Source organism: Microcaecilia unicolor, chromosome 1, assembly GCF_901765095.1.
Source record: "Microcaecilia unicolor chromosome 1, aMicUni1.1, whole genome shotgun sequence".
In the NCBI taxonomy this organism is placed as follows: domain Eukaryota; kingdom Metazoa; phylum Chordata; class Amphibia; order Gymnophiona; family Siphonopidae; genus Microcaecilia; species Microcaecilia unicolor.
Window position 1 is genome coordinate 553,870,946 of NC_044031.1, and position 27,685 is coordinate 553,898,630.

The window sequence follows — 27,685 nt, forward strand, 5'->3', positions numbered from 1 at the left end:
CAATTCAGCAACTAGAATTCATTGCAGCCCTGCTAGGCACAGTTCAAACACAAGCCTTCCTTATGGATGTCAGGGCAGAGGCATTGACAGTCATTGCTCTCAGGTCCGCCTCAGCCAGCAAGTCACAGCTCAGCAGAAGTAGAGGTTGTTGGACCACATGGCCTCCATGGTCATGCTACATCCATGGCACGTCTCCATTTGACATAGACTCAATGGACCCTATCTTCCCAGTGGTCTCAGGCCTCAGGGAACCTAGCAGACGTCATCTCTGTCAGTCACGCTCTGAAACAGTTGCTCTTGTGATGGATGATTCAATGCAATCTGATCTTGGGATTTTCATTCCAAATTTCCCCTCCCACACAAGATTTTGATGGCAGATGAGTCCAACCATGCAGGAAAGCTCACCTGGATGGGCTTCACAACCAGGGTCATCAGTCCACTCAGGAAGCTCAACTTCACATCAATCTCCTAGAGTTAAGAGCCATTGGAATGCTCTAAAGGCTTTCAGGGATCGGCTACTGCACAAAATTATTCTCATCCAAATAGACAACCAGGTCTATATCAACAAGCAGAGAGGCACAGGTTCATACCTCTTGAGTCAGGAGGCGGTCAGGATATGGCGTTGGGCCTCCAGCTACAGCATGCTGCTCAGGGCAGATATTTGGCAAGCAAAGACAACAGCCTGGAGGACAGACTGAGCAGAGCAATGAACCACATGAGTAGTCTGATTATGGGTGTAACCCACCAGATCTCTCAAAAGTGGGGAATTCCCTTGGTAGATCTTTTTGCCACATCTGCACAAACAAACTTCCTCAGTTCTGCTCCGGACTGAGATCACACAGCAAGCTAGCATCATATACCTTCCTCCTTAATGGGGTGGGAAGTGTCTTCTGTATGCATATTCTCCAGTACCTCTTGTGGGGAACACTTTTCTGAAACTGAAGTAGGACTGGGGAACCGTAATACTCATTGCCCCTTACTGGCCAAGGAAGATCTGGTTCCCTCTACTGGAGTTATCAAAGGAAGATCCATGGAGGTGGGAGTGCTTTCTGATCATCAATCAATCAGAACAAGGGGTTTCTCTTGCATCCCAACCGCCAATCCCTAGCCCTCATGGCTTGCATATTGAGAGCATAGAGTTTGCATCTCCACAACTGCATGAAGGTGTCTCCCGAATCCTGCCTGCTTCCAGGAAAGATTCAACTAAGAATCCATATAATTTCAAATGGCAGAGGTTTGCTATCTGGTGTGCGGGCAAGGCCTTAGATCCTTTCTTTTGCCCTACACAAAAACTGAATACCTTCTACATTTTTCTAAGTCTGGCCTCGACCAACTCCATAAGAGTTCACCTAAGTGTAATTGGCGCTTACCATCACTGTGTGGAAGTTAAGTCCATCTCTATACAGCCTTATATGTTCAATTTATGAGAGGTTTCCTATGACCAAGCACCCATCAAACCTCCCACAGTGTCATGGAACCTCAACATCGACTTCATCCAGTGGATAAAAGCTCCTCAGCATGCAGGGTAAGTGAGCTTCAGGCCTTAGAGGCTGATCCACCTTACTCAAAGTTTCATTATAATGAGTGGCTCGCCACACCCATCCTAAGTTCCTTCCTAAAGTGGTGTCGGACTTCCACCTTAACCAGTCAATTGTTTTACGAACATTTTTTCCCAAACCTCTGTGTCCATCCTGGCAAAAGCACACTGCACACCTTAAACTGCATGCAAGCCTCAGCCTTCTATCTGGAGAGGACTAAAGGCCATAGACCTTTCACCCAAACAGGATAGAGCAGCTATTGGTAAACGCACTTTATCCAACTGACTGGCAGATAACATCTCCTTTACTTATGCCCAGGCTGCGCTGACACTGGAGGTCATGTCACAGCTCACAATGTCTGAGCCATGGCTGCATCAGAGGCTCACTTTAGGTCAGCCTCCAGGAGATTTGCAAGGCTGCAATGTCATCTTTGGTTTAGTAGTAGTAGTAGTAGTAGTTCACACATTCACATCTCATTACTGCCTTGAGAAAGATTCCCAATGTGACATTCGGTTTACTCAAGACAGTTCTGCAGAATTTGTTTAATCTAGAATCCAACTCCATCCTCCTAGGCCCATCTTTATTATGTTCCAGGCTGCACTCTCACAACAGCATTGTATATAGGTTCTAGGTTAACCAGTTCATGGTTGGCCTTGCCTGTTGCAAATCCCTATTGTCCTTTGGTTCTTGTTTTCAGTGAACCTAGTAAATAAAAATTCCCGTATGTGAAAAGATAATGTCCTGCTTCTTCTCAGAGAAGCAAAGTTATTCACCTGTAGCAGGTGTTCTCCGAGAACAGAACGGCATATATTCTCACATACCCTCCCCACCTCCCCAAGGAGTTGTATTCCTTCAGCTGTTTTACTATACTGCTGATCCCACGTACTCACATTGGGTGGGAAAGCACCCGCACATGCACGGTGCAGCACTGCCAAAGGCTTTGAGAAACTTCTTGAATGCTGGCTAGCGTATGTGCCAGGCTCAGTCGGATGTCATCTCCCATGCGTGAGAATATATGTCCTGCTGTCCTCTGAGAACACCTGCTACAAAGCGAGTAACTTCGCTTTATTCATAAGAATTTGCAGACATGTCATTTTTAACTTTGTACCATGTAAAAGTTGTCTGCTTCTATTCACTAAGGAGAAATTAGGCCTTACCTACTAATTTGCTTTCCTTTAGTCCCTCCAGACCAGCCCAGCAAGTGCCTTATGGGTTGTGCACGCCTTCCAGCAGGTGGAGACTGAGAATTCTGACTCATCAGAGAGAGCCAATAAGAGCCCTTGCCAGGAATAGAAAGATCCAGTATCTCGTAACAAAGCAGGAAAGGAAATCTTATTCTGTGCACGCAGGAGCCTGAGCAGCCATCAACACAGACTAAAACATAGCCTGTGGCCAAACAGCAATGTACCATCTCTCAAACAGGCACAAAGATAAAGCATATGATGCTCAAAGGTATATGTAACCTTTCGTGAGCTACTCCTTGTCATATTGTGGGGTTTTTTTTTATGGTGCAAACAAGTAAAAAGAAACCGCAATTCTCCTGAAAATAACTCTACACAACACACCAACCGAAAGAAATTACTAGGGCGGGGTCTGAGTCGGTCTGAAGGGACTAAAGGAAAGCAAATTAGCAGGTAAGGCCTAATTTCTCCTTCCTTAGAGTCCCACCAGACCAGACCAGACCAGCGAGTGACTGATGGGAAGTAACAAAGCAATAAAGTCATGGGCAGGATCCCAGCAAACCCGCTGTGAGAACCTGCGCCCCACAAACTGTATTCCTGACAACTCTGCACATCCAATCTATAATGTTTCGAAAAGGAATGCAAAGAAGACCAAGTTGCTGCCCTGCAGATCTCCAAACGCCGTTCAGCCCACGAAGCCACCTGCCCTCTGGTAGAATGAGCATTTACCCCCTTGGGAATCAGTTTGCCTGCCAGGAGGTAAGCGGACACAATCGTCTCTTTAAGCCACCTAGACAAAGTGGGTTTAGACGCCGCCAACTCCTTCCGAGGTCCCCCAATGAGCACAAATAAACCCTCTGTCTAAAGTCTGCCGTAGCTTTCAAATAATATTTAAGCGCCTGCTTAACATCCAGACACTCGAGATGCCATTGTTCCTCTGACCCGGAAGAACAGCCGAGGACTGGAAAAATGACGGACTGAAACACATGAAAAAACGCGACAAGACTGGGGAGAAAGGAAGAAACTGGCCGCAACAATTCACAGTCGTTTGCAAACTCCAAAAACAGCGGCTTACATGAAAGCGCCTGCAACTCTGAAACTCTCCTAGCCGAAGCAATAGCAACCAGAAAAAGTACCTTGAGAGAGTCAGATCTTTCAATGTATAGGATGTCAAGGGCTCAAACTGAGAACGAGATAGGGCCACAAGAACCAGATTAAGATCTCACAAGGGAAAAATTACCCTAGTGGGTAGCCGCAAGAGCCCCGTTTCCCGTATGAACCAAAGCACATCCGGGTGAGAAGCAAGAGATTTGCCCTGCACCCGATCTCTAAAACAGGCCAGGGCCACCAGCTGTACCTTGACAGGATAAAAGCTAAACCTTTTTCCAAGCCCCGGTCTAAAAAAATCCAGAATCTGCGGCATAGAGGCCCGAAAAGGAAAGATATTAAAATCATTACACCACGCCTCAAACACTCTCCAGGTCCCAACATAATTAAGTGGAATGACGCCAAGACCGCAGCATAGTAGACACTACAATGGCTGAGTACCCTCTCTTAGACAACCTCACCGTCTCAAGAGCTAGGCCACAAGACAAAACCAAACGGGATCCGGATGTGCCACTGGACCCCGGACAAGCAGTCCGGGATCCTCCGGAAGCTTGAGAGGGAGCTCGAGAAGTAGATTCTGAAGGTCAGAATACCAAGGTCCGCAAGGCCAATCCGGAGCTATCACGATCACCAGACCTCTGTAAGTCTCTACCTTCTGAATCAGATGACCCAACAGGGGCCCCGGGGGAAAGGCATACAACAGCCCTTCTGGCCAAGGTTGAAGAAGGGCATCGATTCCTAGAGTTTTCGAGTCTTTTCAAAGACTGAAGAATCTGGGAACCTTCACATTGGACGCAGAGGTGAAAAGTTCCAGGACCATAATCCCCCAATGACGCACCACTGTCCAGAATGCCACATCGCTGAGAGCCCACCTCCCGGGATCTAGAGTGGTGCGACTGAAGAAGTCTGCCTGGACATTTTCTATTCTCGCTCCATGAGTCGCTGAGAGAGCCTGAAGATGCAACTCCACCCAGTTCATGAGCCGCACTGTCTCCTATTCCAACTTGAGACTACTTGTTCCCCCTTGACGATTGACGTATGACACTGGCGTGGCGTTGTCTGACATTATGCGCACTGATTGGCCTTGCAGAAGAAAGGCTTGGAGTGCCAGACAAATTGCTCTGGTCTCTAATAGATTGATCGAATAGCCGCCTCCTCCTGCGACCATAGGCCTTGCACATACTTGCCCTGACAGTGGGCCCCCCAGCCCTTTAGACTGGCATCTGTCGTAAACACAAGCCACTGTAGAGCATCCAGAGGTATTTGGAGATAATGCTGTGTCGACGGTAGAGACATCTGAAGGAACTGCCAGATCAGAGTCTGTAACTTGAGGATACGAGCTTGACTAAGAAACACCCATCCCTTCCGAGTATCGAACCACACTCCCAGATAGTCTAAGGTCTGAAATGGCTGCAGGCGACTCTTTAGCACACTGACCACCCAACCCATGGACTCCAGAAACTGGACCACGCGTTTCGTGTTCTGTAAGCTCTCCTGGTAGGACTTTGCTCGGATGAGCCAATTGTCCAGATATGGGTGAACTTCTTTCCGAAGAGCCGCCACCACTACCACCATCACCAAAGGGAAGCGCTTGAAATTGGAAATGGTGAACAAGAATTCCAAAGTGGAGAAACCACTGATGCAGAGGACAAATTGGGATATGCAGATAGGCCTCGGTAAGATCTAGGGATGTCAAAAATTGCCTGGGCCAGACCACCACAATGGCCGCTTGAAGGGTCTCCTTACGGAGGCTTTGAGGGCCCAACTGACCGCTTTGAGGTCTAAAATCAGTCTGAAAGTAAATGGAATACCGACCCTGCCTGAGTTCCTCCAAGGGGACGGGAGAAATGGCATGGAGAGAATACAGCCTTTCTAGAGTCTCCCCGACAATAGTCGCCTTGATGCGAGACCGGCAGGGAGACTATAGAAATGTATCCGGAAGTGGGCGCGCAAATTCTAAGGCATACCCTTCTCGAATAACCTCTAGTACCCACTGGTCGGAGGTAATCTGGGACCACCTCTGGAAAAACTGTGCCAAACACGCTCCCACCGGAACCAGAAGCTGGGTCCCGACATCCTCATTGAGAGGAACAAGAGGGGGACTGGAATGAGGCTCCCGTGTCTTTGGCTTCTCTACAGGCTCCACAAAAGGACTGATTCCTTTGAAAAAAACGAGAACGTTGTCCCGGAGTCGCCTTACCTGAACGGAAGTGACAAAAATCACAACCATGACTCTGGCTAGATCTTCCAGGAGCCTGTGAACTTTGGTTTTCCCGAGACTGCGAACCAGTATGTCCAGGTCCCCATCGAACAGAGAGCCTCAAAAAGGGAACTTACTGAGCTTCCACTTAGAAGCAGCATCCGCAGACCAACCTCTAAGCCAAAGAGATCTCAGAGCCGCCACTCCCAAGGCCATAGATTTGTACGAGGCCCTTAGCAAATCGTAAAAGGGTCTGCTAGAAAGGCAGAACCCATCTCCAGCTTAGCCACCTCAGCATCTATGGAGGCCAGATCATCTGAAGACCTATCAAGAACTCTTTCCGACCATCTAAAGCAAGCCCTAGCCTCCAGAGAACCACAAATGGCTGCCTGAACTGCCAAGGTGGACACATCAAAGCTACTCTTCAGCAATGTCTTCAAACATCCTCAACAGCAGTGCCTCCACCTACTGGCATTGTATTGCGCTTTGTGACCGCTAAGACTACTGCATCTACTACAAGGGGCTTCATGAGGACCCTATCAGCTTCCGGAACCGGATAAAGACGAACCATCGACTTGGCAGGTCTAAAACCTGAATCTGGAGCATCCCACTGCGCTTGGATAACGTCCCTAATAGCTGATGCATGGGAAAAGTCTTACCTGGTTTACGGATTCCCTTTAATAAGAGATCCAATTTGCGAGGAACCTCTGCGACTGAAGATTCTTCCTCCTCGAAATGTAAAGTAGATCCCTCTTATGAAAAATGTGTAAAACAGAAGGGTCCTCACCCAGAATAAGGGGATCCGTCTCCGTATCCACCTGAGAAGAATCCTCATCTGCCAAGTCTTTCTGAGCTAAATCTGACTGCTCCAGAGAGGGCATTTCGAGATCTGGGTCGGACTCCTAAGCTCCCAGGATCCCTTAGGGTCTCTTAGATGGCAGCGTCTAACTGCTAATCTCCTCCTCAAATGACCCCTAAACGACCTGACTTCTAAAGCAGGAAGGCCTTATACATTTGCATCGCAAATTCTGGGGGGAAACCACCCACAGAACTGGCAGGCAGGAGAGAGAGAGATCAGTAAGCAGTGTCTGAACTTACGCAGGGAGTCAGGAAATAAGCCTCTCACCAGACTCTGAAGGATGAAGACAAAATGGTGGCCATTCCTGCCAAGACCGAAGCCACTGGTCCATCCTTGTTCATGAGGATTCCATGTCCTCCAAAGATAAAGCTGGCACCGCCGCAGGAGAGGGACCCAGAGCTGAAGCGCCATCGATCGCGGTGCAGAATTTACATCTGTAGTTTCCTCCAACATCGCGCAGCATCGCAGCTTCTCTGCTATGCCGGCAGGACAGTGCTACACTGCTGCTCTCCCTGCACTCTTCCTGTGGCTGCCTTTAATTAATTATTTTAACCACCGTCAGCAAACAGTAATCAAAACTAGGAGAGCCGCTTTTTCTGAGAACAGTCTTTTTTTTTTTTTAATCCAAATGTGGCTGCCTCTCTCTTTCTCAAAGAACTCTTCCCCTGAAGCGTTTGAGATACTGCCAGCCCCAGCAAATACTAAGCTCATACCGAAGGGCTGAGGGGGGAGGGGAGGGACCTGGCCACCCAGGTGTAACACCCCCGAGGCAACAAGAGACCCCCTTGGACCTCTGCCTCAAATAGCCAGGCTCAAACCAAAAATAAGTGCACAGACCAACTAATAAACAGACCAACTAAAAGCGAAGAAAAGAAAGAATTGAGAGACTGGAAGGGCTGCTGGAGACTGAGGATACGATCTTTCTATTCCTGGCAAGGACTCTTATTGGCTTTCTCCGAGTCAGAAATCTCAATCTTCACCTGCTGGAAAGCGTGCACAACCCATCAGTCAATCGCTGGGCCGGTCTGGAGGGACGCTAAGGAAAGGAGTCTTTTAAACAAACAAATGGACCAGGGGTGCATAAACTTTTGTACCTTATATACTTTCCAAAATCCAAATACTGTGTGGTTTACTACTTTAATAAGTGTTAATTAGAAACTGGTAATCATCACTCTAAATCTAGATACACATGCCATCAAGTATTAACATTTTTGTAACTAGATACTCAGCTCATGAACAGCAAAAACGATAATTGAGAAAAAAGACAATAGATTTCAAAATGTGGCATGTCAGCATAACATGCTGTACTGCCATTGATCTTCGCTGAAAATATTAATGATCAGTAAAGTTTAGTACTAATGAGAAATTTTAGAATTTCAAACTGCATGGTGTTCCACCTGACCTGTGAAAGTTTAGACAATACAACTAATTAAAGCAATACATAGTTACCATTATTACCAAGCATATCACTTTGTTAAACCACTACCTTGAACTTAGAAAATGGACATTTTTCTGTATAATAAAATGCTTATTAAAAGATAAAATATGCAGAATTACCTCGAGATGAGCCTATCCTGGACAGTGATGAGCGCCGGAAGGAGGGATAACCAAAATAGCTAATATCTTCTGAAAACATTGCATCAGCATCAATAATGACACTTGGGTGAGCAGAATGAATGTCAGCATCCAGCAGAGACATAAGATCTTCTATAAATGTAAGGGTCATAAGTAACCAATCAATTAATTAAAACTCCTCAGAACACCATCATATGTTAATTACTGAAAGAATTCTTTTTTCCAAAATGTTATGAGGCAAAGTCTGCAGTGATTTGGTGAAACAAGAGACATCTCTTGCCTCATAGAAGAACAATCTCAGCTGGCAAACGATGATAGTTGAGAACGAAGATTTAATAAAGACTTCCTTTCAACCTTTGACTAATAGCAGATATCTTCAGCAGTGCTAAGAAGTGGGGACTTGCACCAATTATGCCATTAGATCTATCACCATTTTAACCACAATAGACATTTTATTTACTCTGTTTAACAGTGCAATGTAACTCTGTTTCTTTCTGAAGACCAGATCCAAAATAAAGGGCAATTTTGTTAGGTAATTTTCTAAACCAGTCAAAGAATTTTATATTATTTTTGCAATTTATTCAGTCAAGATACCAAAACAGATCCGAAGCTAGTTTTCACTATAGTGAGGCACAGCTAAATAAACACATGGAAGGATATACAAACCTCCAGGTAAATAGGATTCACTTGCAGTGTCATCTCCATCATCGCCATCTTCATCATCACGACTCAGTAAATTGTTTACAGCCAGGTTCACATCAAGGTTTGTTCTTTGGAGTTCCCGTATAATAACGCTTCTGGATTTCCCTTGTAAGACTACTTGTGCCTGTATAATAGAGATGTATGTGCTCAGCCATAATCCTAGCATGCAACTTTCAACAGGATTAGCATTTAAAGGCCACTGTGCCACATGATAGTCAAACACAAAGACTGAGAATTGTCTTTTGCAATCAGGAAGTTAAATCAATAAATTTACTACAGCGGAAAAAAGTTTCTTTCCAATACTAGATCAAATCCGACACCTGGATTTGTACTCAATGATTTCCATGTAAGCTTTTTACTGGTGTGTTTTCATAACTTTAGCATGTTCATTAATAAAATGAATCATGAAATCACACTTACACCAATAAGGTAAAATGTATTCATACCTGTTAATTTCCTTTCCTTGAATCCCACACCAGTTTAGACAATGAGTTGTGTCCCTTCCTAACTAGCACATGGAGGTATAAGGATTAGTGCAGGCTGCTGAACGTTTGCTACTGCCAAAGTATATTCAGAAACCCCAAACTGAGAAACCAAAATAACCCACAAAACAACTGAAATATATACACAACTTTTACTATTTTTAGACAGTAAGGAGACAGAAAGATCAATCACTGGGAATCCTGTACAACATAGTCTTCCAGGGTGGGCCCTGGACTGGTGTGGCAGGATTCAAGAAAAGGAAATTAACAGGGGTGAATAAATTTCACTTTACTTTTCATCCTACCACACCAGTCCAAACAACAGAGATGTACAACAGCACCTTAGTGGGTGAAGGAAGACAAGGCTCTCTAAATAACTGCTCTGCCAAAGGCCACATTCTCTCTGGTTAGCACTTGTTTAACAAATGAGTGCTGCAAAGACTACAAATGTATTCTGGAGATACTGCACTTTCATGCGGAGTATGCACAAAAACCACTGGGTAATACCTTGTTCTTTAAAATGTAAGCCAATTCAATGGCTATTTTTATCCAATGTGCAACGGAATATTTTGATGCTACTTGGCCTTTCTGTGGCCCATTTACAGCACACATAGTTTAAAGTTCTGAAAAGGGTTAGTGATCTTTAAATATCGCAGAAGAGCCCAGCAAACATCTAAGCTGTGGATTCTCCACAAGAGAATCATCCCGCTCCTCTGAGAATGCTAGAAGAAACACTGTCTGATAAAGGTGGAATGGCATGACTAACTTCGGTAGGAAGGAAGGCACTGTCCTAAGAGCCACTGAGTCATCTGTAATCGATAGGTAGGGGTCTTGCAAAATATACTGCCACTAGAAAGACAGTCTTCAATGTCAGATCCTTCAGAGAAATCCTTTTGAAGCACTTAAAAGATTCCCCTCCCCCCCCCCCAGGCATTAAGAACAAGATTGAGGGTCCATTGCAGGATCACTGACCGCAGAGGAGGATGAATGTTCTTGATTCTACACAATAACCTCACCACATCAGGATGGGCTGCAAAGGCCACCTCCCAGATCTTGCCCTAGAAACACAAAAGGGCTACCACCTGAAACTCAAGATAATTCAGGACTACACTCTGCTCTACGCCCCTCTGCAAAACGGCTAGAATTGCTAATAAATGTATGACCCAACAGAATAAATGCTGTTTCTTGCACCATCACTTTATCTTCCAGACCCAAAAATATGCCAGGAAGCTGGCCTGAAGGATGTAAATAACTAACACAATTGAGCCACGATAGTGACTGTTCCCACCAAAACCAGGAGAATGGCAGCCACCAGAAACAGGACAGATTTTGATTAACCAGCAGCAGAACTACCCCCACCCCCACCCCCACCCCAACACACACACAGTATTGAGAGTCATGCCAGATGTCACAGCACAACTGTTGCACATCTGGGGCAAAGTGAGCTGGTCACAGTGCTCAGCAGCTCGCTCCTGCAGACCCTGCACTTCCTTTTCATGAGCATCTCTGCCACATGGCAATTGTGGGACACAACACCATCCCCCTGTACCTTCTATTGAGCCCAAAAGGCTTCAGTGGGCACCAGAGCTGTCTGCCACTTCCCCCTCTCCCTGAAGACTGGGTTCAGCAGTGTAGTGCTGGCAGCCACTGCTTTGTTTGTTCTTAAACTTTATTGAGCCATTACATGGTTTCAAAGCTCTTTTTTTTTAACCAGTTCTGCACTGGCACCCAGGGGAAAAGGGAGGAAACCTACTACCCTGCTTGCTGGTTGGGGCCCCATGGGGACCTCCATCAGCACATCTCTCCAGGCTAGGTCCAAGAACATAAGCTAAGGGCAGAGGAGACCTAACAAAATACTCCTACAAATTCTACCAGGAGTACTGACTGCAGTCTGAACTCCAGGAGCCAAGGCCTCAAGGGATGCTACTTGTCGAGTACAGGCCATACACTGTATCCCTGGGACTTAGAGCTACCTCCTCTGTCCTACTACACCAGCCTAACCTGATCATATGCTGGAAGTATAGAAATACCGACATTCTCCAGCCCTTAAACCAGTGGTTTGATTCAGTTTCTCTAAGTCCATCTGGTGGTTGGAAGGGACACAACCCAAATGTCTGATTGGTGTGGCAGGATGAAAACAAAAAGAACCTATTTAAAAAAAAATAAAAAAAGGCTTGATAGGATGAAAGAAACTTTATAACTTCTTTTTTCCCTCTCTTGAGTCCTTTTTAGAAATACTTCAGGCGATCATCATTTCTAGTTTTGGAGGGCATAAGAAGAACTGATTGCCTGACACTTTTATAGTATCAAAGTTCCCATTTCTGAGAACAAGAACATTCTTATTTCAAATATCTCAATTTAGAATATGGTTCCTAACTGGATCCAGATTTGCCCGACAGCTGATCCTGTCCTGGGTTTACTCCATTGCATGCAGGCATTTAATAGTCTTGTTTTTCTTAGGGAATGCAATGAAAAAAATCAGAACTATAGGTCCCTACATTCAATGGAGTAAACCCAGGACGATCAACCCTGTCGGGCAAATCTGGATTCAATTGGCAACTCTAATTTAGACTGAAATATAATTTAAAATAAGTAGTCTTCACATCAGTATCGTCAAATGTTTGGTTTCAGGAAGGTAATATTTCCTTGTTCATATAGTGTACATTTTTCTTCACCTGTGAGATGAGTTCCTCTGGAATGACTGATGCTGGAATCACAGGCTGGGGTTGACTACCCAAGAGCCCAGAGCCTCTGTCACGTCCTGTCCGAATAACTCGGGTCTGCCTCCGGGAATCACGAGCTCCAGCTGATGATCTGCCAGAGGACCCACCACCAGTTCCACTGACTCCAGAACTCCAGCGGCTCCTAAAAAAATTGAAAGAATTATTTTACTTTTTTTTTATAAGCAGCAGGTTAGCGTACACACTGCACTATTTTGAAACAACCCGCAATGCTAACCAAACAAAACAAAGCAAGTAGACAGATACCAGAACAAAAGAAAACCATGTAAACATTATTTCATGGAATCTCGTCTGTGACCTTTCTATTCTAAAATGGAGATAATTGATAAACTTTCACTGAAATAAAGCAGTCATGGTTTCTAAGGCTACAAAATCCATCTACAATGTCTGAACAATTAAATTATATTTGCTAGAAAGCACCTTTGTTTATAAATTCAATACAAACACAATAAGAGAAAAGGGAAGTGGAATGAGGGAGACCAAAGAGACACTTGAAAGGGGGAAAAAGATAATGAAAAAAAAAAGAGGACAGAGAAAATATCAGTGGAAAGTTAAGCTTAAGGAAAGATGACAAGTCTCTACTAGGCTCTCAGTGGAAAGTTAAGCTTAAGGAAAGATGACAAGTCTCTACTAGGCTCAGGATACAAGTATACCAGGTTCTAGAGGGAGCTTCAGTCTGTCTCCTAACCAAAGATTCATTCTTTCTGCAAAGACTGGGCTAAGCAGGGTGTGTCATTTATCAAATATGGGGGAAGGGACAACCTTGGACAGTTGCAAATGAAGATTCATCATTCTACATTCCACTAGAGGTCAATAACAATTGAACTGGAAATCTAAAAGAATGGGGAAGAAAAACTGACAGACACACACACACACAAAAAAAAAAAAAAAAAATTCATATGACTAGCCTGAAGGGTTGGAAAAACGCTTTGCTGAAACACAACACAAGTACAGGGGATGATGAACCCAATCTACCAAGAAGCTGCTCCTGCTATGTCTAAGGGAAAAGAGCTAAGTATGCCTAATACCATGTATTCAAGTCTGTGGTAGAGGCAGGGCATAGTTGCAAAACTGAGGATACAAGAATACACACACACACTTTGTGTGACGACCAAGTATGGGGAAATAATTCTGGTTTATTTGCTTTGCTTTGACGTTTGCAGGCTTTATTAAGCAGTGGTACATTAGTGCCATAAAACGCCTAGTCACCTGTCTGGGGCTAACTCTGCGGCCACCTGGATGGTCTATCCCCAGTACAATTGAGGTCCGCCTGCACCTGCTGCTTCTGCTCTACACTAGCACCCTCCTCCCACCAACTGGGTCACAACCGCCTCTGAGCGAGTCTCCCACTTTCAAGCTATCCCAGTGATTTCTAGGTTACTGGAGGCCACACTTCCAGGGGTCTCACAGTTCCAAGAAAGCACCCACAGACCCAAACCACAAGGATTCTAAGTCAGTCCAGGCAAGCAGAGCAAACAATTACTTTATTTTCATAAAATATTGAACAGTGAACTATAAAACAGATGGGGAAACAGCACACAATAACAGGTAACTGAAACAGAATTATAACCTAAACATTTTATCACTAACTGAATAGTGCCTGGAAAGTACAGGAAATATAGCTGTTCACCAGTTACAGACTACAGCTGATCACAGGGTCTCAGAAGAGAGGTTTTTCCCCCTCTACTTCCAAACTGAGACGAATTACCTCATGTGCTGATTGAAAGCCCCGCACTGTTCCAAACAGTGCCCTAAAAATAGCGCTGGAAGAGCACTGGGCTTTAGAGTCCCTATGATCAGAGATAATAGCATGCAAATTTAAGCACTCTATTCTCTCTGATCATAGGGAAAAAGTGCAGAGGGATTGTGCCTGAGCATGCGCTCGGGCACAATCCTCCCGCACTTGATTGACAGGTCTATATCCTCTTACACTTGTTTGATATGTCTAGGTCCCTTATATGTCTAGGTCCCTCAGGAGTCTATAATGCACTGGGAAGGGCCTGGGCGCCGCCATTTTTGAGGTGGCACCGATGGAAAAGGAGGGAGGCCACCTCCTTCCTCCAACAAAGGTAAGGGGTGGGGAAGGGCCACTAAGACCACCAGGTGGGGGGAGGTGGGTAGGGACTGTCAAGCTGGTTAAGTTTATGCTATTTACCACAGGACTGACTCGCAGCCCACTGGGCCACCATGGCTCCATGTGAGGGGATGCCGGGGGGGGGCCTGGAGACCACCAGATCTCCAGCCCCCCTGAACCTGTCTTCATTCCCTGTGCCTTCTACTGTGACTGAACTCCGTGCCATTTTAGGCCTACTCAATTTTTGTTGTTTCTGGATTCCTAATTTTTCTCTCTGTCCCCATTCTTTGCGCCGGCACCTTAAAGGAAATCTGGCGGGGAAAAAGTCTCTCTCCCTATCTTTCAAAGATAAACAGATTCTTAGTGATCTTATTAATGATGTTTCCTTGTCCTCGCCACTGGCTCTCTTAAATGTTACTCAGCCTGCCCATATTTGCGTCCAAACCTCTTCCTCCAGCTGGTCTGCTGTTGTTTGTCAAGAGTCATATCTTTTACCCATTGCTTTTCTCTCTGCTACTTTTACCCCTGTTGAAGCTTCTTTTACCCCCTGTGAACAGGACAATGTCACTGCTGTGGCTGCTCTTCAGAAATTATACTTGTTTGCCCCTCACTGTCCTGTTTTGCATGTTGACCACTCTGTTGCTTCCCTTTTGAAAAATCCTTCTCTTACATTTTCTCCTCCACGTTTAGGTTCTTATGTTGGTCTTTTTCTTCGCTCTGCTGTCACTTTAACCGGTCTAACCTCTGATGTTCCTTCTTTCTTTTCTGCCCTTAAATCTCAATTCCTCTCTTCACCACCCTTGTCCCATGTTTGTGAGGTCACTCCATTGCCCCTGCCCAATACTCTCACAATCTCCTTTACTCCCCCCCTTTCTACTGGCTCCTATTGGCTTACTGATGGTTCCTCAACTTCTGAAGTTTCTCCCTTCACAGCTCTCCTATTCTCAAGAGGGACAAATTTCCTCCCTACACCAGTTTCTTTTCCCTCCTGTATCGTCTGCATAACTCGCTGAACTTTCTGCTGTTGGTTTTGTTCTCTCTCAGAACCTTTCTGAGCCTGTTACTATTTTTACTGATTCACATTATGTTTTCTCCTCTTTATCTTCGTACTTTCGTAAATGGAATCGCCGTGGTTTTGTTTCTGCCACTGGTGAACCCACTGCTCACCATCATACATGGGATCTTATTCTTTCTGCTTTAGCTGACCGTCACTCCCGTGACCTCCCTACTGCTATTTGCTGGGTCCGTGCACATCAGCATGTTTGCACTTGGGTACAAGAGGGAAATTCCATAGCTGATTTTCTTGCAACAGAAGCCTCTTCTACTTCCCCTCCTACCTCCCAATTTCCTGTCACAACTCGTTCTACTTTGGCTATTGATGTTTCTGTTTCCCTTAATGCCTCTCTAGAATCTGTCCGTGATTCTCAGAGTCTTGCTTCTCTGAGATTGAACAGTGGATTAATTTGGGTTGTACCAAAATTCAAGGTGTCTGGATGCATCCTTCAAGTCTACCTTGTTGCCCCTCCTCTCATCTTCAACTTCTGGTTCATGATTAACACTATTCCTCCCTCCGCTCCTCTTCTTCTATGCAAAATGACCTACGTCATATTCTTTGGTCCCCTCTCATTACCTTGTTCTCAAGTTGTTGCTCAATGTTCTGTCTGTACTAAGAATTTGCCTTCTGAACCTCTTAAGATTCCTCCTGGACATATACCCAAACCTACCGGACCTTTCCTTGAACAGCACTGTGATTTTAGTGATATGATTACTCCTTGAAATGGAAAACATTATCTTCTCGTTTTTGTTGATCTTTTTTCTCAGTGGCTCGAGACTCTGCCTTGCTTTCATGAAGGTGCCCGCACTATGGCCTATGCTCTTTTGGACCATATTATCCCACGCTTTGGTTTTCCACAACATATTGAGGGGCATAATCGAACGCGAACGCCCATTTGTAAAAACGTCCATCTCCAAGAACGGGTCCGTGAAGGGGCGGGCCGAACTGTATTTTCGAAAAAAATGGACGTCCATCTTTTTTTTCGAAAATACATTGGATTAGGGCGTTTTTTGAGCTGGGTGTTTTTGTTTTTTAGCGATAATTGAAACCGAAGCGTCCCAGCTCAAAAACGACCAAATCCAAGGCATTTGGTCGTGGGAGGGGCCAGCATTCATAGTGCACTGGTCCCCCTGAGATGCCTCTATGCCAGCCTCAAATATCATACCTAGCTCCATAACAGTAGTATGCAGGTCCCCAGAGCAATTTTACTTTAGTTGGTGCTGCGCGGGACCCATGCAGAGAGGAAAAATCGGAAGAAAAAAAAAAAGCAAGCAAGTGCAGTCAGGGACGTCCAAATTAAAAGATAGTAAAAGGGGGAATTGAACCAGCAACCTTTTGATTACAAGCTCAGTGCTCTAGCCAGTGCACCACTGATTAGACGTCCTTCCCTTTCCATTAAGTCCCTCCAAGTTTCTGTCAGCCAATCACAGCTCATTTAGCTGACATCTGTGTCAGCTAAACAGCGGTGATTGGCTGACAGAAACGTGGAGGGACTTAATGGAAAGGAAAGGACATCTAAGCACCTGAATAATGTGGTTCACTGGCTAGAGCACTGAGCTTGTAATCAGAAGGTTGCTGGTTCGATTCCCCCTTTTACTATCCTGGTAATTTAGATGTCCCTGACTGCACTTGCTTGTTTTTTTTTTTTCTTCCGATTTTTCCTCTCTGCATGGGTCCCGTGCAGCACTAACTAAACTAAAATTACTTCGGGGACCTGCATACTGCTGTCATGGAGCTGGGGATGACATTTGAGGCTGGCTTATAAGTTGGGAAAAAAGTGTTTAACATTCATTTTTTTTTTGGTGGGAGGGGGTTAGTGACCACTGGGGGAGTCAGGGGAGGTCATCTGGTCATTTAGGGCACTTTTTTGGGACCTGTTCGTGAAAAAAACAGGTCCAACAAAAGTGACCTAAATTCTCTCTGAAAACGCCCTTCTTTTTTCCATTATCGGCCGAGCACGCACATCTCTGCTCAGCCGATAACCACGCCTCAGTCCCGCCTTCACCACGCCTCCGACACGCCCACGTCAACTTTATGCGTTCCCGCGACGGAGTGCAGTTGGAAACGCCCAAAATCGGCTTTCGATTATACCGATTTGGGCACCCACAAGAGAAAGACGTCCATCTCCCGATTTAGGTCGGAATTTGGGCGTTTTTCTCTTTCGAAAATAAGCCTCATTGTCACTGACAGTGGTTCTCACTTTAATAATGCTTTACTTACCTTTCTTTTTTCTTCTTTGATGTTTCATCACAGAACTGTTTCTGTTTACAGGCCTAATTCCAATGGTCTGGTTGAACGCTGTAATGGTCTCTTGAAGCAACACCTACGACTGCTGATGTTATCCACCTCCACTTCCTGGTTGGACATCCTGCCCACCTTATGCTCCATTCCTCTCCTGTCCGTTCCATTGGACTCACTCCTTTTGAACTTTGTACATGACGTACAATACGTTTTCCTGTTCCTTCCCTGGACACACACCCTTCTCGTCCAGAGTCTCTTTCTACTTACATCCATAACCTCAGGATTGCCCTCCAACACATTACTGCTACCCGCTCCTCTTTAAATCACCTTGTTTCTTCTTCTTTTCCAGCATCCCAAGCAGGTGACCTGCTCTACCAGAAGAACTTCACACACAAGACATGGAAAGATCTCATCTACACTGGACCTTACCACATTAAGACTATTACTCCTACTGCTGCATTACTTGAAGGCAATTTGTCATTCACCCACCTGAAAGATCTTAGACCCTGTCCATCTGACCTTTCCCCGGCCGACGTCATTTGAAATTCCTGTTCCTCCTCCTCTGCTATCAGAAGACTCCCCAGACTCTTTCACTCCTGCTTAACTCCCCTTTGGACATTGAACACCTACATTTTTTCTGTTACTCAGCATTACTCCTTTGTCTACACTGGGACACTTCTTATCGCCTTTTTTATGAACTGTGTACTACTTCTTTGGACATTTTTTTTTTAATATGTTATTCCCCTTTACTCCTGAAGATCAAGACTCCCGTTACAAACTTATTTTTTCTACTTTTTGTCCTTTTACTCCTTATTTTCCTAGTTCCCCCTTTCTTTAGTGTTCCTATTTTGGGATTGGTATCTTAACCTCACCACATTTTTTAGAATCTAATGCCTGCTTCTGCATTACCTAGTATATTTTCTACTTTTTTTTTTTTTTGTTATTTCTCTCTCTCTCTTTCTCTTCACCTCTTCTACCTCTGTTTAATCTTTGGGAACGGTCTCTTCTAGATCTTTCTAAAACTCTCTGTACCTCTTCCTGTCTAGTCTGCACTCCTCTCCTTTCTCATGCCGATATCCCTGCCATTCCTTTTCCTGTCCTTTTCCCTCATCTTTTTTCGGCTTCGGCCCTCATACCCTTGTTATACCTTTAACATAGTAACATAGTAAGTGACGGCAGAAAAAGACCTTACGGTACATCCAGTCTGCCCAACAAGATAAACTCATTTGTGCTACTTTATATGTATACCTGACCTTGATTTGTATCTGAAATAAAAGTGGGAGGGCGACCAAGGATTCCAAAGACTGAAAGGATATATAATAATAAAGATGTTTATTGAGGTATAAAGACTCGACACAACGTCGTGTTTCGGCCGTTAGGCCTGCATCAGGAGTCTATAATCAAATTTTGAATACATAAATTATAAAAACAATATAAAACATATATATACGTTTAAATATTTAAAATTAATTTTATAATTTTAAATATTATATAAAAAAGTATGTATAATAATAACAAATTAGATGCATTTAAGAATGAATATGAATTTAAACGTATGATTAAATTTTTAAGAAAATAAAACATTTAAATTCATCAAAAAATAAAATAAAACCTTCCATATTTAAAAATATGTAAAGACAAAAAATGGTGTGCTTGTATAAAAATGATGTACATATAAATAAATAACAATATGTAAATGAATTCTCATGTCTACACAAAGTAAGAAAGCAGTGTGGATTGGATACATTAGGACCATCATAGTCCTGTAAAATGTTGATCATGTTGGTGGTATCTTGTACAAATGATGGAATTTTGGGGACAAAAGGACGTAAGAAAAAGTCAACAAAAATAGATAATGACTCCAAAACTGAACCATTTTATGTGTTTAGACATGAGAATTTTTTGACATATTTGTATTTATTCATGTGCAAATTGTATTTATATAAGCACACCATTTTATGTGTTTATATATTAATTCATTGTTTGACCCCCCTTTTTTAATATATGAGAGGATTCATTTAATTTTTAATGTGTATAAATTCACCTTTGAATGCATTTGGTTATCCATGTTTAATGTATCCAATCCACACTGCTTTCTTACTTTGTGTAGACATGAGAATTCATTTACATATTGTTATTTATTTATATGTACATCATTTTTATACAAGCACACCATTTTTTGTCTTTACATATTTTTAAATATGGAAGGTTTTATTTTATTTTTTGATGAATTTAAATGTTTTATTTTCTTAAAAATTTAATCATCCGTTTAAATTCATATTCATTCTTAAATGCATCTAATTTGTTATTATTATGTGTGTGTGTGTTTGTGTTTCGGTGTGTGTGTGTTTGTGTGTGTGTGTTTGTATGTGTTTGTATGTATGTGTGTTTGTGTGTGTGTGTGTGTGTGTGAATGTGTTTGTATGTATGTGTTTGTGTTTCTGTGTGTGTTTGTATGTATGTGTTTGTGTTTCTGTGTGTGTGTGTGTTTGTATGTGTTTGTGTTTGTGTTTGTGTGTTTGTGTTTCTGTGTGTGTGTTTCTGTGTGTGTGTTTGTGTTTCTGTGTGTGTGTGTGTTTGTGTGTGTGTGTGTTTATGTATGTATTTCTGTGTTTGTGTGTGTTTGTGTGTGTTTGTTTGTGTTTGTGTGTTTGTGTGTTTGTGTGTTTGTGTGTTTTTGTGTTTGTGTGTTTGTGTGTTTGTGTGTTTTTGTGTTTTTGTGTTTGTGTGTTTTTGTGTTTTTGTGTGTTTTTGTGTTTTTGTGTTTCTGTGTGTGTGTTTGTGTGTTTGTATGTGTGTTTGTGTTTCTGTGTGTGTGTTTCTGTGTGTGTGTTTGTGTGTTTGTATGTGTGTTTGTGTTTCTGTGTGTGTGTTTGTGTGTGTTTGTGTGTTTGTATGTATGTGTGTGTGTGTTTGTGTATGTGTGTGTGTGTGTGTGTGTGTTTGCGTATGTGTGTTTGCGTGTGTGTGTTTGCGTGTGTTTGCTTGCGTGTGTTTGCGTGTTTGTGCTTCTCTGCCTGTTAGTGTGCGTTTATGTTTGTGTGTGTGCACGTTTGTGTGTGTGCACGTTTGTGTGTGTGCGCGTTTGTGTGTGTGTGTTTATGTTTGTGTATGTGCGCGTTTGTGTGTGCGTTTGTGTGTGTTTGTCTGTGTGTTTCTGTGTTTGTGTGTGTGTGTGTTTCTGTGTGTGTGTGTGTTTATGTTTATGTGTGTGTTTATGTTTATGTGTGTGCGTTTGTTTGTGTGTGTGTGTTTGCATGTGTGTGTGTTTATGTATGTGTGTGTTTGTGTGTGTGTGTTTATGTATGTGTGTGTGTTTGTGTGTGTGTGGGAGGGGGTTGCGGGTGGCTTTTGTGGTCATGTGGTTGGGGAGTTTGCCAGCAGTCTGAAGCGATTCCTAAGCAGGGGGAGGAGTATAGAAACACTCCCCCTGCCTGGGTCGTCGTTTGTTGGAGGGGGTTGCCAGTTGGTAGGGGTCCCTTTATGGATCCCTTTACTCTCTGTGTTCCGCCCTCGAGGGCGGGGCAGAGACATGGTGAGTTGGATGGCTTCACCACCATGAACTTACGAACTGTTTAGGGATTTTGCAGATGGCTTCAGCAGGTTGTCTTCAGAATGTTGAGGTAGCGTTTTATGTACAGATGGGGCGTGGCTGAGGGCGGGTCTGTGAGTGAGGGTGACTGGTCCTAGCCTATGAAGATTACAAGATTTTTGTGCTTCTCTGCCTTGGAGTGAGCTTCTCTGCCTTGGAGTGCGCTTCAGAACGTTCAAGGTGGGATTTATTAATATAGATATCCTTTCAGTCTTTGGAATCCTTGGTCGACCTCCCACTTTTATTTCATTTCTTGTTGTTGTCCGTGGGGCGTCTAGAGTTCTCCGCCTTCTGGCGGATATTTTTTCCCTTGATTTGTATCTGCCATTTTCAGGGCACAGACCATATAAGTCTACCCAGCACTAGTCCCGCCTCCCTACTACTAGCCCCGCCTCCTAACCACCTGTGTTGCCACTCTATCTCTGCTAAGCTTCTGAGGATCCATTTTTTCTGAACAGGATTCCTTTATGTTTATCCCACGCTTTTTTGAATTCCGTTACCATTTTCATCTCCATCACCTCCCTCGGGAGGGCATTCCAAGTATCCACCACTCTCTCTGTAAAAAAAAATACTTCGACATTTTTCTTGAGTCTGCCCCCTGGTATTCCTGATTCCCTTATTTGGGCTAAATACTATGGTTTACATTACTGTAATACTTCCCTTCCTCCTTCCTGTACTGCCCCATATCCCTCTTCCGGCTATTTTTGCTTGTCCTCTTCTGCAACCTCTTTCCCTATCCCTTGTAATTTCACTCATGTTACTAGTTCCCCTTCTCCTTTTTGGATTCTTGGCCCTTCTACTTTCTACCCATCCGCTTCCTCTCTTCTCCTCTCCCCCTCTAATACTTCCATTGTTATTCCTTATTTTAATTCTACTCTTGAGTTTGCCCCTTCTTATACACCTCCTTTTCGGGTTATTAATCTGCCACGTCTTAAGGGTGTTCCAGACCCCCGCACTTTCCATTCTTTCCTCTTTCTGTCTCACTACCATTCTCCTCATCCTTGTCCTCCACCAAAACTTCCAAACCTTATCTCCATCGCCTTCCTACTTTCTGAACCTTTCACTATCCCCTTGTTGGTCATTATTGGATTTGTGACAATCTCCTTTACCTGACTTTACCTTCCAATTACTCTTTTTGTGTACTCTCTAAACTCAATTATTTTTCTGTTATTGTTCCTCTTCATACTTCTTTCTCCTTCCCCACTCGTTCTCAACATTCCATTTCTGTCCCTTCTGCTGTAGACCCTGAACATGAAGCTGTTCAAAAATCTTTGGAATATATTAATTCTGCTTATCCTTTGACTAAAGTTAAGACTTGATTCCCTCTCTGCTACTTCTTGGATTCCAATCTTTGCTCCTCCTGCTTCCACTGCTGAATTAGGCATGTCTATTAGATGACTTCAAGCTCTTTTACATGTATTGACTCATGAACTGAATGGTAAAATTATGTATAATCATACCTGATAATTTTCTTTCCATTAATCATAGCTGATCAATCCATAGACTGGTGGGTTGTGTCCATCTACCAGCAGGTGGAGATAGAGAGCAAACTTTTGCCTCCCTATATGTGGTCATGTGCTGCCGGAAACTCCTCAGTATGTCGATATCAAAGCTCCATCCGCAGGACTCAGCACTTAGAGAATTACACCCACGAAGGGACACTCTGCCCAGCTCACCACCGCCGAAACGGGGGAGGGGAATTAACCCAGCTCATCCCCACACAAGTGGGGGAGGGGAATCCGTCCAGCTCATCCCCGCGGAGCGGGGGAGGGACACCACACCCGCCGATGCGGGGGGATCTGGCTTATCCTGCAACCGCAACCGCGGGAGGAGCTGACTGACCCTAACACCGCCGAAGCGGGAGGGGTACAAAGCTGCCCTACAGCCGCACGAAGCGGGAGGGAGTGCCGGCAGAATTTATGTCTCAATCCAGCCCCGTAAAACGGAGGGGAGAGGAATGCAGCAGCTCACTGTAACACAAACTCGTCTCAACTCTTGAAGAATCCAAGTGAAAGAACTTGAACACGAAGTCTTTCTGAAATAACTGAAGACTAAACTTGAACCTGAAATGCAACCAGAATAAAAACAGAACAGATATCTGGGAGGGGCTATGGATTGATCAGCTATGATTAATGGAAAGAAAATTATCAGGTATGATTATACATAATTTTACCTTCCATATCATCAAGCTGATCAATCCATAGACTGGTGGGATGTACCGAAGCAGTACTCACCCAGGGCGGGACATTGAAATCCCTGACCTCAACACTGAAGCTCCAAACCGGGCCTCCGCCCGTGCAGCCACAGTCAAACGGTAATGCTTGGAGAATGTATGAGCCGAAGCCCAAGTTGCCGCCTTGCATATCTCTTCCAAGGAGACGGATCCGGCCTCTGCCATCGAGGCCGCCTGAGCTCTCGTGGAGTGAGCCTTCAGCTGGATAGGCGGCACCTTCCCCGCGGCCACATAAGCCGCTGCAATGGCTTCCTTGACCCATCTTGCCACTGTAGGCTTAGCAGCCTGCAGACCCTTACGAGGACCTGCAAACAGGACAAACAGATGATCCGATTTCCGGAAATCATTGGTCACTTCCAAGTATCTGAAGATGACTCGTCTCACATCCAGATATTTAAGAGCAGAGTACTCCTCTGGGTAGTCCTCCCTACGAAAGGAAGGGAGACAGAGCTGCTGATTCACATGGAAGCGAGAAACAATCTTGGGCAGGAAGGAAGGCACTGTGCGAATAGTCACTCCTGCCTCAGTGAACTGCAGAAAAGGCTCTCGACATGAGAGCGCCTGGAGCTCGGAAACTCTTCTGGCTGAAGTGATAGCCACCAAAAAGACTGCTTTCAACGTCAGGTCTTTCAGAGATGCCCTCGACAAGGGTTCAAAAGGCGGCTTCTGCAATGCTCTTAGCACCAGGTTGAGATTCCACGCAGGCACCACTGAGTGCAGAGGAGGGCGCAGGTGATTAACTCCCTTGAGAAAGCGCACCACATCTGGCTGCGAAGCCAGGGAAGCACCCTTCAGGCGGCCCCTGAAGCAAGCCAGAGCCGCTACCTGGACTTTAAGGGAACTGAGCGACAGGCCTTTCTCCAGACCTTCTTGCAGGAACGCCAACACTGAAGAAATTGGAGCAGTGAAGGGAGAAAGTGAGCCTGCTTCACACCATGCTGCAAAGATACGCCAAACCCTGGCGTAAGCAGTAGAAGTAGAGCGTTTCCTCGCTCTCAGCATAGTGGCGATGACCTTGTCTGAGAAGCCCTTCTTCCTCAGACGCTGCCGCTCAATAGCCAGGCCGTAAGACCAAAGGGAGAGGGATCCTCCATCACCACGGGACCCTGATGTAACCGGCCCTGCTCCACTGACAGCCGCAGAGGATCGTCGACTGAGAGCCTGATCAAGTCCGCATACCAGGGACGTCTGGGCCAATCCGGACCCACCAGGATTACCCTGCCGGGATGCTTTGCCACCCGGTCTAGCACCCTGCCCAACATGGGCCAGGGCGGGAACACATAGAGGAGCTCTTGTGTCGGCCACTGTTGGAGAAGAGCATCTACTCCCAGGGATCGAGGGTCCCGTCCTCTGCTGAAAAAGCGCGGCACTTGGCAATTGGCCGATGACGCCATCAGATCTAGGCTCGGCTGGCCCCAGCGCTTCGTGATGTCCAAGAACGCCTGAGCAGATAGTTGCCACTCTCCGGACTCCAAGGTATGGCGACTGAGAAAGTCCGCCTTGACATTCATGACTCCGGCAATGTGGGCCGCTGAAAGCTGCTCCAGGTTCGCTTCCGCCCACTGGCAAAGACTCATAGCCTCCTTGGCTAGAGGGGCGCTCTTGGTACCTCCCTGGCGGTTGATATAGGCCACAGCCGTGGCATTGTCCGACAGGACCCGTACAGACTACAACACCAGTACCGGGATGAACTCCAATAACACCAACCGAATGGCTCTGAGTTCCAGGAGGTTGATAGACCACTTGCCTCTGCAGGAGACTAGAGCCCCTGCGCTGTCCTTCCCAAGCAGTGGGCTCCCCAGCCCATCAAAGAGGCGTCTGTCGTGACGACAATCCACTCCGGGGTCACCAGAGGCAATCCTGCAGACAACTTGTCTGTCTGCGTCCACCAGCTCAGCGCCTTGCGCACTGCTGGGTCCACGGGAAGGCGCACAGCATAATCCTCCGACATCGGAGTCCAGCGCAGCAGCAGAGATAGCTGTAGTGGTCTCATATGAGCCCTGGCCCAGGGCACTACTTCCATCGTGGCCGTCATAGAGCCCAACAGCTGCACGTAGTCCCAGGCCCGAATAGGAGAGGCTACTAGGAACTAGTCCACCTGAGCCTGAAGCTTGACAATCCGATTGTCTGGCAGGAACACTCTGCCCACTTGGGTGTCGAATCGAACTCCCAGATACTCCAGGGACTGAGTCGGGCGCAGCTGGCTCTTCTTCCAGTTGATGATCCATCCCAGGGAGCTCACAAGAGCAACTACCCGGTCCATAGCTTTGCCGCACTCTGCATAAGAGGGGGCTCGGATCAACCAGTCGTCCAGATAAGGATGGACTTGTACTCCTTCCTTTAGCAGGAAGGCCGCTATGACCCCCATTACTTTGGAAAAGGTCCGCGGAGCAGTAGCCAACCCGAAAGGGAGGGCTCTGAACTGGAAGTGTCGTCTCAGGACTGTAAAACGCAGAAAGCGTTGGAGAGGAGGCCAGATGGGAATATGCAGGTACGCTTCCTTGATGTCCAAGGAAGCCAAGAACTCTCCTGCCTTCACTGCCGCTATAACAGAGCGGAGAGTCTCCATGCGAAAGTGCCTCACTTTCCAGGCCCGATTGACCCCTTTGAGGTCGAGGATAGGCCGGACAGAACCTCCTTTCTTTGGAACCACAAAGTAAATGGAGTAACGTCCCTTGCCAATCTGATTTTTTGGCACCGGAACGACCGCACCCAGGCGGATCAGGTTGTCCAAGGTCTGCTGCACTGCCACAGCTTGACCGGAGACTTGCAGGGAGAGAGTACAAACCCGTCTCTTAAGGGTTGGCAGAACTCTAGCTTGTAGCCGTCTCTGATGACTTCCAGCACCCACGCGTCTGAAGTTATAGTGGTCCACTCGCCCAGAAACGAGGACAGCCGTCCTCCAATCTGCACTGGGGCGTGGACCAAGGCCCCGTCATTGGGTACGAGACCCTGGGGGAGGACCGGAGGGAGCACCTCCGGGACGGCGGTCTCTGCGAAAGGAATGCTGCTTGGGGGAGAAATTCCTCTTGAAGGAAGAGGGGGCAGAGGAACCCGACTTGCCCGGGCGGTACCGACGGGCTTCCAGCAACCGTCCTCTGGAGGTACCGGGACGAGTACTAGCCCGAGCCCTGACCTCTGGTAATTTCTTGCCCTTAGACGTGCCGAGATCGGTCACGATTTTGTCCAGCTCGACCCCAAAGAGCAGCTTGCCTATAAAAGGCAATCTAGCCAGGCGGGATTTAGAGGCGTGGTCAGCAGACCAATGTTTCAGCCAAAGCCACCGCCGCGCAGAGACTGTCTGAGCCATGCCTTTAGCTGAGGCTCTCAAGACATCATACAGCAAGTCTGCCAAATAGGCTAAGCCCGATTCCAGGGCCGGCCAATCAGCCCTCAAGGAAAGATCCGAGGGGGAAGCCCGCTGCACCATAGTCAGGCACGCCCTGGCCACATAGGAGCCGCAAACTGAGGCCTGCAAACTTAAAGCAGCCGCCTCAAAGGACGACCTTAAGGCCGCCTCCAATCTTCTGTCTTGGGCGTCCTTTAGGGCCGTGCCACCTTCCACCGGCAACGCCGTTTTCTTAGTCACCGCAGTGATTAAAGAATCCACGGTAGGCCACAGATAGGCCTCACGTTCACTCACAGCCAAAGGATAGAGGCGGGACATAGCCCTAGCCACTTTAAGGCTCGTTTCCGGGACATCCCATTGAGCCGCAATTAAGGTGTGCATGGCATCATGCACGTGGAAGGATCTAGGCGGGCGCTTCGTCCCCAGCATAAGGGCAGAGCCAACAGGGGCTGAGGGAGAGACGTCCTCCGGAGAGGAAATCTTCAAAGTGTCCATGGCCTGTAAAAACAGGTTGGGCAAATCCTCTGGGCTAAAAAGCCGCGCTGCAGAGGGGTCATCCGCTCCATCCGAGCGGGGATCTATCTCCTCCAAGGAAACCGCAAAGGACCGTTGGGAGACCTCAGACACGCTGCCCTCATCTACATCGGAGGAGACAAAGTCCTCCAAGGCCTGGAAATCAACCCGAGGGCGTTTACCTCTGGGAACCTCAACCTCTTTATCAGAAGAGGGAGCAGGGGCAGCGTTTGCATGAGGAAAG

General features: G+C 45.8%; 1 protein-coding gene across 1 annotated transcript in view; it reads right to left on the minus strand.

Annotated features, from left to right (window-relative positions):
- The window catches only part of UBR5 (ubiquitin protein ligase E3 component n-recognin 5), a 651,214-nt gene that overhangs the window by 571,254 nt on the left and 52,275 nt on the right, over window positions 1-27,685 (minus strand). Inside the window, 3 exon segments of the mRNA XM_030189847.1 lie at window positions 8,443-8,592; window positions 9,127-9,286; window positions 12,320-12,509. Of these exon segments, the coding sequence (XP_030045707.1) occupies window positions 8,443-8,592; window positions 9,127-9,286; window positions 12,320-12,509 (500 nt within the window).